This window comes from Centruroides sculpturatus, unplaced genomic scaffold, assembly GCF_000671375.1.
Source record: "Centruroides sculpturatus isolate CEXI.00-Female unplaced genomic scaffold, Cexi_2.0 scaffold989, whole genome shotgun sequence".
NCBI classification, from domain to species: domain Eukaryota; kingdom Metazoa; phylum Arthropoda; class Arachnida; order Scorpiones; family Buthidae; genus Centruroides; species Centruroides sculpturatus.
Genome location: NW_019385178.1, coordinates 253,493 through 265,831, shown reverse-complemented (window position 1 = coordinate 265,831; position 12,339 = coordinate 253,493). Strand labels below are relative to the sequence as shown.

Genomic DNA, 12,339 nt, shown 5'->3' with positions numbered 1-12,339 from the left:
TGTATAGTACATACATGTATTAGGTATAAATAAAACATTTTTGACATGTGTTAATAGAAATAGTTTGTCATTAGTTTCTGATGCCTGACTTTCTTCAATCAATAAGATGCAAGAGAAACTCATAGTCAGAGAAAAACTGTGTTAATTACAACTACATACAGTATTACAAGAGGTGTTTCTCAACTACGGTTTATGCTATCAAAATGTAGTCACTGAGCTTTGAATTTGTAATTGACACTTCAGTCTATAATTTGAGATATAGAGCTTTTGGGAAATAATCAAGATAAACATGGAAAATACTATATATTGGATTTAGGCTGAAAATGCAGGGGGGAAATAATTTTCATGATAAACATGTTTGAGATAGACTGGTTTGACTATACAAATAATCACTGATGTGGCCAAGTATAAAAAAATAAACAAAGAGTAATTAAATTTTATCTAGATGAATCAGCAAAACTTTATTAAGAATGTAGTATTGAACTTTTTATAAGTAGCAGGAATAAGTTGCATATTACAAATAATTTGGAGTTCTATAATATATTAAGAAATATTTACTTCATAATATTACCNAAAAAACTTTTACCTCAGAAGAATGCGCATGCCTGTTGATGACGACAGCTGCAGGATTCATTGATTTCGATAATCGAATCTCTTTCAAATTTGGTATTCCATCGAATAATTTTTTACATATTTACGTTTTTTCACCTGATGAAGAACCTTAAATCGGTTCGAAAACGTTTGTGGAACTTTTTCTTGATAATTTTATTTAATATCGCACCGTAAAAGGTTTGGAGTTCTTTAATTTGCTATAACACGGTGTTGTGGAGAAGTTTAAACTTTTTAATTTCGATAATTAGAAAGTTTGATTGTTTATATATGCAGGAATAATTTTAATTTTAAATTTTAGAGATTTATTTCCATAATTGTTTATTACAAAAACTATTTATATTTTTGTACTTATAAAAATCTGAACTTTATCAATAAGAACAATATCTTGTTATGGCAATCTTTAATTTTTATTATTTTTTTTCTTGGAGAAGAGATTATATATAAACAGGTCTCCATACTTTTTACTTCTTTAATTTGAATGTAATAGTTTAATTTGCTATAGGGGGCTCAATGTGTATTTTGCCCTAAACCCTCATTACTCTTTGGTATCTCTGTATATATAAAATGTTTTATTCCATTTTGCAATATGCTGAAAGGCATTTCAAATGACTTTTTATTATAATTAAAAAAAACAAACACACGTCAGACATGTCTATTTCAAATTTTATAAAAAAGAAAAAAACTTTGAGATAAATAGGTTTCAAGATATAGAGGTTCCTACACAGTAAACAATAATAGGTTTGATTGAAGATACAGTATTTTAATAGTACAATAGCAAATACAGTACTGTACTGTATAGTACATACATGTATTAGGTATAAATAAAACATTTATGACATGTGTTAATAGAAATATTAACATTAGTTTCTGATGTCTGACTTTCATTGATGTCTGATGTCTGACTTGTCATTAGTTTCTGATGCCTGACTTTCTTCAACCAATAAGATGCAAGAGAAACTCATAGTCAGAGAAAAACTGTGTTAATTACAACTACATACAGTATTACAAGAGGTGTTTCTCAACTACGGTTTATGCTATCAAAATGTAGTCACTGAGCTTTGAATTTGTAATTGGCACTTCAGTCTATAATTTGAGATATAGAGCTTTTGGGAAATAATCAAGATAAACATGGAAAATACTATATATTGGATTTAGGCTGAAAATGCAGGGGGGAAATAATTTTCATGATAAACATGTTTGAGATAGACTGGTTTGACTATACAAATAATCACTGATGTGGCCAAGTATAAAAAAATAAACAAACAGTAATACATTTAGAGTAATTAAATTTTATCTAGATGAATCAGCAAAACTTCATTAAGAATGTAGTATTGAACTTTTTATAAGTAGCAGGAATAAGTTGCATATTACAAATAATTTGGAGTTCTATAATATATTAAGAAATATTTACTTCATAATATTACCATTTTATTAGTTTTTTTTTTTACTTACACCAACATCAGAAATATTAAAAAATAAAAGAAATGACTATCTCTTTAAAGTATAAACAGTTAATGAAAAAACGAACTTAGAATAAAGAATTACAAGATATGAGAACATAGATGTATAAAATTATGACTAAGATACATTATACTATATATTTTTCTCTCTCATATTTTATTATGAAATTTTTACACAAACTATTAAATGAGTAAAATCATAAGGAAAATCTTCAACTATAGAAATTGTATATATTGGTTTTAAAAAAAAGTCTAACTAAACTTAAGATAATATATTAAAAATTATTTTATATAATTATGATAGTGTCATTTAAACAATTATATTTTATAATGTTTAATTAAATTAATCATAAGATTAATATTTACAAAATGATTATTTTTGAATTATTGTTGATGAAATAGAATAAGTTAGAAATAATTGTATATTTAAGAAATATTTCAGATACTGAATTAAATATTGGTCAGTAAGGAATATTTGTATTATACATTTTAGTATTTGTGGTAATAATAATTGACTTTCTAACTAACATTTAAAATTTTAGCAGAATTATTTATTATAAAATATTACTAGAAAAATTTGTTTTCATCATTGCAGTAATTTTTTGAAAGATTTTTCACATTTTGTAAATGAATTTTATAACAGAAAAAAGAAAATATTTCTTTAAAGTATTCCATTTGTATAATTTAAATTAACTCTGTGAATTATATAATTCAAAGATATACTAAAATTTTGACTGATATATTTTTGAAAATTAGAGATGTAATATTCTTTAGTTTTTAAAAAATTCATATTTTGTAAGAGAATCAAAATTTATAACATATAGAATTTAAAGAACAATAGTTGGATATTTATTGATATAACAAAGACAATGCTGGATTAAACAATTGAAAATTTTATTTTTGTAGAATCTCTTTAAGCTTTCTTGAAGTCATCACCAGCTACATAAATTGAACAGTTTTAGCATAGAATGAATCATATCATCACCAAATATTTTGAAAATTCAAATATCAGAATTACTAACGTTTTACTTATCAAATTTTATTGTATATTTGATCAGGATTTCAAGACAAGTAAAGTCATTACTATAAAAATAAAATTTTAGTTATCTTAATTCAGCAGTGTTTTTGTGTTGTTTAATGATAATTTCCAGTTAAGTTATGTATCACTCAAATTTAGTACATAATAATTATATAATTCATTAGGTAATTTATGTATAATTTATAGCAGTGTTTCTCATCCTCTAACGAATTGTCACCCCCTTCAATAAAACCATTACGTAGTATTGCCCCTTCACTTCAAAAAAATTTTTGTTGGGTTTATTAGTTTATTTGATAATTATATACTTTGTATAAAATTAAAACATTTACTCAGTATATGTATTAGATTTTTATATAATTAACAAAATTAAAATTAAGCATAATTCACTGTGAATCCCTGCTGCAAGCTTCAAAATTCCGATGCTGAGGGTCGAGGGTAATTCCAAATTCGTATTGCATTGAATTGACTAATCGCTAGTATAATGTTATTTGTTTAATTATTGTGCGATATAATGAATAAAATATCTAATTATTCTTAATATAATGTTTTACTATATCGTCCAGAAAATTGTTTTTCACCCCCCCCAAAATACAAATTGTTACTAATTGCCCCCAACATGGAAAAACGTCCACATGGGGGCAATATCGCCCTGTTGAGAAACACTGATTTATAGTAACAAACAATACAGTACTCTAATGGAGTTAAAAATTTATAATTGTATATTAGAAATTTTTGACTCCATTAAGGCACTGTTTAATTTCTCTACATCATGGGGTTTTAAATCTCTTAGTTTACAACAAGATTTCAATTCTTATGCTTTTTAAATATTTAGAATTTTGAACATTAAAACTTTAATTAAATAGATTATTTGATAGATCAGTTTTTTTAAAGATCATTAAAACAGTGTCTGGAATACCTTTCAGTATTCAATATTTTTAGTAGTGGATCTTAATTTGAAAATTTGTCTGAATAAAAATTATTTATAATTTTTTTATTTATGTATTAAATGGATTTTTTATTTTCAATTTTTCAAAGCTATCTTTACAGATATTTAAAATTTGATTGTGGAATGATTTTTTTTTTAATTCTTAAGTGTGGATAAGTTATTGAGATATTCAATAATTTTGATTATGTAAATTTAATTCTTTCAAATATCTAAAAGATAATTATCATTATTTCAAATATTTTCAATTTTTATCTCAGAAAATGCACTACAAATATAGTTTCAATTCCAAAAATTTTTTAACTTACATCAGTAAACAACTGCTAAATCAATAAATTGAATGATTTAAAAAAAATAAAGATTCATTCTTTATATCTTGAATGAAAAAATATATATATTGGGTTGTTCGGAAAGTAATTTTGTTTTTTTTTTCATGGGAAAAAAAACAATATTTTTATAATAAATAAATATTTTATTGAATTATATATCAACCATTTTGGTCAAATACCTGTTGTCATCGTTTCTGGTAGTAGCAATGAGTTTACATTCATAAAAGTTTTGATCGTTGCTTACAAAAAACTGATCCAAGTGATTTTTGACATTGTCATTTCAAGCAAATGTCTTAGTTAAAAAAAATTGTATAGACTGGAACAAGAAATAATCTGAATGTGCTCGATCTGGCAAATATGGTTGGTGTGATAGCATGTCCCATCTAACTTATAACAGTTTCTGACCAGTTACCAAACTTGTGTGAAATTTGACATTATCGTGGTAAAACACTACATCTGTTTTGTTGATCAATTCTGGCTGCCTTTTCTGTTTGATATTACTCAATTTGTTTACTTGATGGCAGTACACTTTCGAATCAATTGTTAAATTGTCTGGTAAAAGCTCCAAAAAAAAATATTCTTAAAATCCCACCAAAGAGAGCATCTCTTTAAGAACATGTGGAACCCATATATCAAGCTTTGAAATGAAACCAATTTGTTTCAAGTAATCATAAACAGTTCAACTTGACAAATTTAATCTCTTAGTGATTTCACGTGTTATTATTTGGCAGTTTGCTTCAATCAGTACCTTTATTTTGTTTTCATTGGCTTCAACTGGCAATCCAGAACTTAGTACACATCTTCAATATTGAAATTGCCAGAACGAAATTTTGTAAACCAGTTTTGACACTGTTGTTCGGTCAATACATCTTCTCCATACATGTCACACAATTTTTTTCTCTCTTGAACAGCATTCTTACCTTTTCGGTAATAAAAGAGCAAAATATGCTGAAAATGCTTTGATCTTCCATATTTGATGGGACAGAAAAAATAAACAATTGCACAAAATCAAACAAACTTTTTTACAAATAAGCCTTAAAATGCTAGCTGTCAAAATATATAATGAAAATGGCGGGAAAAATACGACTAATCCGTCTAGTGGTAAAAAGAAAACGAAATTACATTCCGAACAACCCAATATATATTCAGTGAAGAATATAAATTATTTTTGAAACATTGAGATGAAACATTTAACTTTGTAATTTTGCCAGCAGTATTAAAGATATATGTTTATATATCAATTATCTTTGATAATACATATGGTTCATTGATAGCTGAAGTAAATACAGATTTTGTAGAAGAAAATTTTTAATCTTATAAATATTATCAAGTTATTGATTGTATTATAACCAGATTATGCACTCAAATATCATCTTGGTCCTAAATTTTGTTGAATAATGTAGTAAAGTATTATTTGCAGTAGTCTTTATTATAATTTTTTCACTTAAATGTCTACATTAATGAATTTTATAATGGTGTATTTGCTATATTAGTATGTCTGAAGGTAGATTATTTTAGAATTGTGAACATTTTGTTATTAGAATCACAGCAAAATGTTTTACTTTTTAATTTTCTATTTATGTTGGTCTTATGATTGATTTAATAACTTATAATATATTTTTTCTGATGATGATGATATTATTATTTAATTAGCTTATGATAAGTTTGCAAAGATTGTTAGATTTAGAAATTTTATATATACATATATATATATGATTTTAATATGGGATAGTTATTGAGATATCTACATTGAAAATGTAGGAAAATAAAAAAATTAATTATATTTAAATTTAAATTATAAAAAAATTTTATTTAAATATATACTAATTCTTTTATTTCCCTGAAAGTAGCAAATTTTTCCAACAGGATTTTGGTTTAAATGATGGGAAAGTAAAAGAGAATAACGAAAGAACAGAAGAAAATATGGTTCCAGTAGAAGAAAAATATAAAAAAAGTCAAAGCCATAGTCGTAGCAGTAGTGCATCAAGTGATTCTTCGGTTAAAAGCAGAAGAAGCAGAAGCAAAAGTAAAGAAATAAATCAACATGATGATACAGAAACAAATGCTGAAAAATATAAAGAAGTAAAAACAAATCATACAAAATCAGAATCCACAGATAAAAAATCCAGTAGATCCTATAGAAGTGAGAAGAGTTCTAAAGATCAGAGGAGGCGAAGTAGAAGTAGTGAAAGAAATTCAAGAGGAAGTAGAAGTTATGGTCATAGAAGTCCTAGAAGATGGAGACGATCTCGTAGCAGAAGCAGAGATCGCAGAAGTAGAAGTAGAGACAGGAGGAGTAGGAGTAGAAGCAGAGATAGAAGAGAAAGGAGGAGCAGAAGTAGAGAAAGAAGAGACAGAAGAAGTAGGAGTAGAAGTAGAGATAGACGAGAAAGAAGAAGCAGGAGCAGAAGTAGAGATAGATACAGGAGAAGCTCCAGATATGACCGTCATCGAAGTAGAAGTCGCAGTAGAGGTAGACCTCGTGATTTTAAGGAAAAGGCTTTATCGAATTTGAGAGCAGTCTTAGAGAAAACAGTGAAATTGGATGGAGAAGGATTAACTGTAGGTAAGTTATGTTGAAGAATGTATAATTAAAATTCTATTATTTTCTGTTTGTATTAATTAAATATCAACAATTATGAAACACCTTATTACCAGAAACAATTATTTATGTATTAAATTTTACTATGAACAAGTACTTTCAGTCTAATTTAGACCAACTGCAGGTTCTTTGTCTTTCAAATATAATACAGAATATAGTTCTGAAGGAGTTATCCCTCTTCTTCATTACTATATTCAGTGTTTCACTATTTATTTTTGTTGCTTGGTGTTGTTAATATGTTTCAAGAATGTTATTTAAGTTACTTAAGTCATCAAGTCATCCACTTATTATACTTTTAAATTAGTTAGTACATTTCATATTTTAAATTATATTCCTTACACTGAAATTTCTGTTCCATGGTGAAATGAATTCTGTATTATATTTGAAAGATAGAGAATCTAAAGATGGTATAAATTAGACTGAAGTTACAGGTGTTCCCCACCTTACGAATGTTCAATTTATGAGCTTTCAGACTTGCTAACAATTTGAATGTGTATGTCTAGAATTTAATTCTGCAAATTCTGAAGTTTTTCTGCTTGTGAGGTGGCATTGAAGTTAGTCTTCAGCAAGTAATAAATAATACATTTTTAATAATTAATTAGGTTTATTTCTATTCCATATCATCATTTTTTGTTTCATTGGCATTCGTGAGGTGGCATTGAAGTTGGTAATGTTGGAGTAACAGCATTTTTTGTTATTTGAAATTTTTATAATTTTTACAATTAATGCTTCAAAAATGTGTCCAAAATGTAATAGTAAATCTAGCAATGGAGATAAATACAAGAAATGTCATTCTGTTACCATGGAACTTAAACCAGACATTACAAAACTAAGTTTGTTGGGTGGAAAAAACCCACATTTGACACAACCACTACTAAACAGTAGCAAGTGGGTAAATGAGAATAATGTATTCAATTAAGTACATTGAATAATCAAACACTAACAATAAATGGCTATTCTGTATTTAAATGTACTTTATAGGTTAATTTTCAAATTAGGACATAATCTGGAATACCTAACTTGTTCATAAATAGGGAAGCACCTATACTTGTTTGTGGTAAAATTGTTGCTGGTAATGAGATGTTTGATATTTATTTAGTAACTCAAATCAATAGATTAGTTAAATAAATAATTATGCATAATTTAAATTTTTTGAAAATTATTTATATATTTATTTAAAAGTGAATTTAAACTATCTTCTTACCGAATTACTGGAACAAGTCACACACAATCAAGAACCTTTAAACTCCAGTAACACAAATTTTAATGAAAAATGAATGTTTTCAACCTTACCCAAGGTCTTCTTCAGGTTTTTAAACAACAAAATTTCAAAATAGAATGCACAAAACAAACATATTTGAAAATTATTTTTTAAATTTGGAACAACAACAAACATATATAAAGTCATCATTCAAATTGTTTTATATATGTTTAGTGCTGTTCCAAATTTTTAAAAATAATTTTCAAATATGTTTTTTCTGCACATTCTATTTTGGAGTTTTGTTGGTTAAAACCTGTAGCATATCTTGGGTAAGGTCAAAAACATTCATTTTCATTAAAATTTCTGTTACTGGAATTTAAAAGTGAATTTACTGATAAAAACAATTACCATCAATGACTCTGCTCTAATTTTTTTTAAATACCAGTTTTATTTAAGTTATTGCTTTAAAGATAATTTTTTTTTATTTACGTATACATACCATTTTTTTAATAAAGAAAACAAGTCCAGAATTTCTGTCTGTGAGTATACCTTGGGAGTGTGGGGGGAAATCCTAATGGCTGTTAAATTTAATTTTACATCAGTAGTATTTCAACTTAAAAGAAGTTTATGTTTAGATGATTCAAAATTTTCTAGATTCAAGTTTATAAAAGCTGCTAATTCTAATTTTAATTTTATGAACTTTATAGTATTTTGTGTGTTTCTGAAAATTGACTTAAATTTATTTAAATTAATTTTTCTTTTCTGTTGAATATTTATGTATGTATTACTAAAATAAGTGCCATAGTCCTTTAAATTGACCAAAAAGAATAAAATCTGTAATCCATAATAAAGGATATACTGTATTATAATAAATTATTCTAAACTTCTTAAATGTGATTTCAAATATTTAAATTTTTTGAACATCATTTGTTTAAGTAAAAAATTGTGACATTTTAACATTATTTATAAATTAATTTTTTTAATGAAAATATAGTTAAAAGACCAGGCTAAATATCCCGTTATTTAATTTTTTCATAATTTTTTATTTCACCTACAGTAGTTATTGTCATTCAGGAATTGACACTTTTGTGGAGTTTAAATTATTCTAAATTTTATTTAATTAATACAATGTGGAAAAATTTTTGTGTGCAGTTTATCAATTTGCAAATTTTCTGTTTAGGGAACATTTCACTTTAATTGAAGCTGACACAAAATTTCACCCATTAAATAGTGTCAAAAAGATTAAATCAATATTATGACCATACAAATAAATTTGGGTCTATGCAGAATTATCCTTTTTAATTGTCCAACAAGAGACAGATGGTAACAACTTTAAACCGACAAATGACATTAAAAAATACACACAATACAATTGACGCCGACTTTTTCTTAGAGGATCCGATGCCAAGAACACAGTATTAAAATTCTTCACAATATCACTTAGGTAAAAAACAGTTGTATTTATATCCATCTGCTGACCTCTGGTGGAACTCTGGAACAGCTTCATTATTTGCATATGTACATTAGTAACGAAGTTCCAAGGATTAATTTTGTTGATTAAATCAATATTATGACCATACAATTCGTATTCGGTCGGCGTCAATTGTATTGTGTGTATTTTTTAATGTCATTTGTCGGTTTTAAGTTGTTACCATCTGTCTCTTGTTGGACAATTAAAAAGGATAATTCTGCATAGACCCAAATTTATTTGTATGGTCATAATATTGATTTAATCAACAAAATTAATCCTTGGAACTTCGTTACTAATGTACATATGCAAATAATGAAGCTGTTCCAGAGTTCCACCAGAGGTCAGCAGATGGATATAAATACAACTGTTTTTTACCTAAGTGATATTGTGAAGAATTTTAATACTGTGTTCTTGGCGTCGGATCCTCTAAGAAAAGGTCGGCGTCAATTGTATTGTGTGTATTTTTTAATGTCATTTGTCGGTTTTAAGTTGTTACCATCTGTCTCTTGTTGGACAATTAAAAAGGATAATTCTGCATAGACCCAAATTTATTTGTATGGTCATAATATTGATTTAATCAACAAAATTAATCCTTGGAACTTCGTTACTAATGTACATATGCAAATAATGAAGCTGTTCCAGAGTTCCACCAGAGGTCAGCAGATGGATATAAATACAACTGTTTTTTACCTAAGTGATATTGTGAAGAATTTTAATACTGTGTTCTTGGCGTCGGATCCTCTAAGAAAAGGTCGGCGTCAATTGTATTGTGTGTATTTTTTAATGTCATTTGTCGGTTTAAAGTTGTTACCATCTGTCTCTTGTTGGACAATTAAAAAGGATAATTCTGCATAGACCCAAATTTATTTGTATGGTCATAATATTGATTTAATCAACAAAATTAATACTTGGAACTTCGTTACTAGTGTCAAAAAGAGTTTTGAAATAAAAATGGATTTCTTTTTAGTTCTTTTTAAAGCTCTGTTTTGGTTTCAATTATTGCCAGATAAAAAAAATCAAAACCATGTTCCATAAAGGCATGTTTACATGAGTTGATTCAAATAAAACAATTGTTGAATCGAAGGTAAATTAATAGTAAATTTAATGTGTAAACCAGTTTTTAACTTGGTCAATCGGTGGACTGATTCAGTTGGATCAAAGTAGAATCTGTTTCTGTTTTGATCAGATTGAATAAGCCTCATTGAATGATTTGAGTCAAAATGAAACCCTTTCAGTTTGAACTGACCCGTGTAAACCTGTTTTAACTTGGCTCTTTCTTACTGCTGTTGTAGCACATAACTGTGTAATTGGACAGCAATGTGAGAAGTGATCAGAAACAAAGTAAACAGTGTTTTAATTTCACTATTAAAACATGGAATCTCTGCATTTTGGCAGATTTTCCCAGTTAATATCTTCAGGCTTAGCTGAAATGCTACTCCACTTTTTGTGGCAATTGCCGTAATGTTATATTTTCTATCTCAAATTTTTCTGAGACTACTATAATTTCTTCCAAACCTTGTTTGCTCAATTGGATATATTCTGCACTCCTAATCTTATGCATCGATATATTAAGCAAAAGTTTGTTGTCATGTATGGCAAGTGCACAAGCAACCAAGCTATTGAATTTCCTCCCATGGTCTAGTGCAGGGCTGCCCAATTCATTTTGGAGGTGGGCTATAATTTCAATTACATGTCAGCTGGCGGGCCACTTAGTGAATCATACTTGCTTACATTCATGATTCTTCTATAAATGGATAAGTATTTGAATCAAACCAAGCTTTAAGTTGCACATGTTTTAATAATACCTAATAAAAATACATCAGAGAGACGTATGAAGGGGCTTATTAGCTAATAATTTTTCAATATTTGGTGACAAATCTGACGTTGATAATAATATCAAATTTGAAATATGAGACGCAGTTAAAGAACTGCGGTATTTATTTTTTACATAGTGTAGAGTAGAAAAAACTTTTTCACAAATATATGTGGAGCCAAATCTGTTTAAAACAAGATCACACATTGCAGGGAAGTCTTTCCTAACCTAATCTAAATTTATGTATATGTAACTATTCAAACAACAATCTGAAGAAGCACCCAACAATTTCATTTTAATACACAAAAGTTGACTCAAAACTAATAGAACAAGTGTAATAAATGCGTGGGTTAGGTATTAACAGCAGTGTGGTGGTGACTCAAGTCATAGTTTATTCCTCATTGACCAAATCGACCAATCATGTGGTGGTTGGCATTATTGGTAGCACGACATTGCGCATGATGACAGCCAACTGCTACTGTGGGCGGGCAAATTCAAATGTGTTGGCGAGCCTGGGTTTGGGCAGCCTTGGTCTAGTGCTTTGATTTTGTCTTTGAGTGATATCACATTCATTGGTCTTTTTGATATTTTTTCACTAGTCTTTCTATTTAAATGGCATTATTGATTTGTAAGGATAAAAGAAAAATGAACTAAAATTTTCTTCTAAAATACAATGCTAATATTTACAATATATACTAATATGCAAATAGTAAATATTGTTTTGTAAGGTCATGTGCTAAAACAATGCAAGAAACTACAGAATAATATTTACTAGTGCAGTGTAATGATCAATAACACTAATTGCAATAGAATGCATTTAAGATGATAATGTAAAAATCATTTCTCTTTATCCATTATTTTATTATTTT

The 12,339-nt window shown here is 27.4% G+C and overlaps 1 protein-coding gene across 23 annotated transcripts in view; it reads left to right on the top strand.

Annotated features, from left to right (window-relative positions):
- The window catches only part of LOC111635799 (arginine/serine-rich coiled-coil protein 2-like), a 61,910-nt gene that overhangs the window by 40,218 nt on the left and 9,353 nt on the right, over positions 1-12,339 (top strand). For 9 of the 23 annotated variants that reach the window (XM_023380870.1, XM_023380884.1, XM_023380880.1 and 6 more), the window contains one exon: positions 6,250-6,949. In XM_023380870.1, the coding sequence (XP_023236638.1) occupies positions 6,250-6,949 (700 nt within the window). Of the gene's footprint in view, positions 1-6,230; positions 6,950-12,339 lie in introns of all 23 variants that reach the window. The other 14 variants (XM_023380882.1, XM_023380873.1, XM_023380887.1 and 11 more) reach the window with 2 other exon arrangements.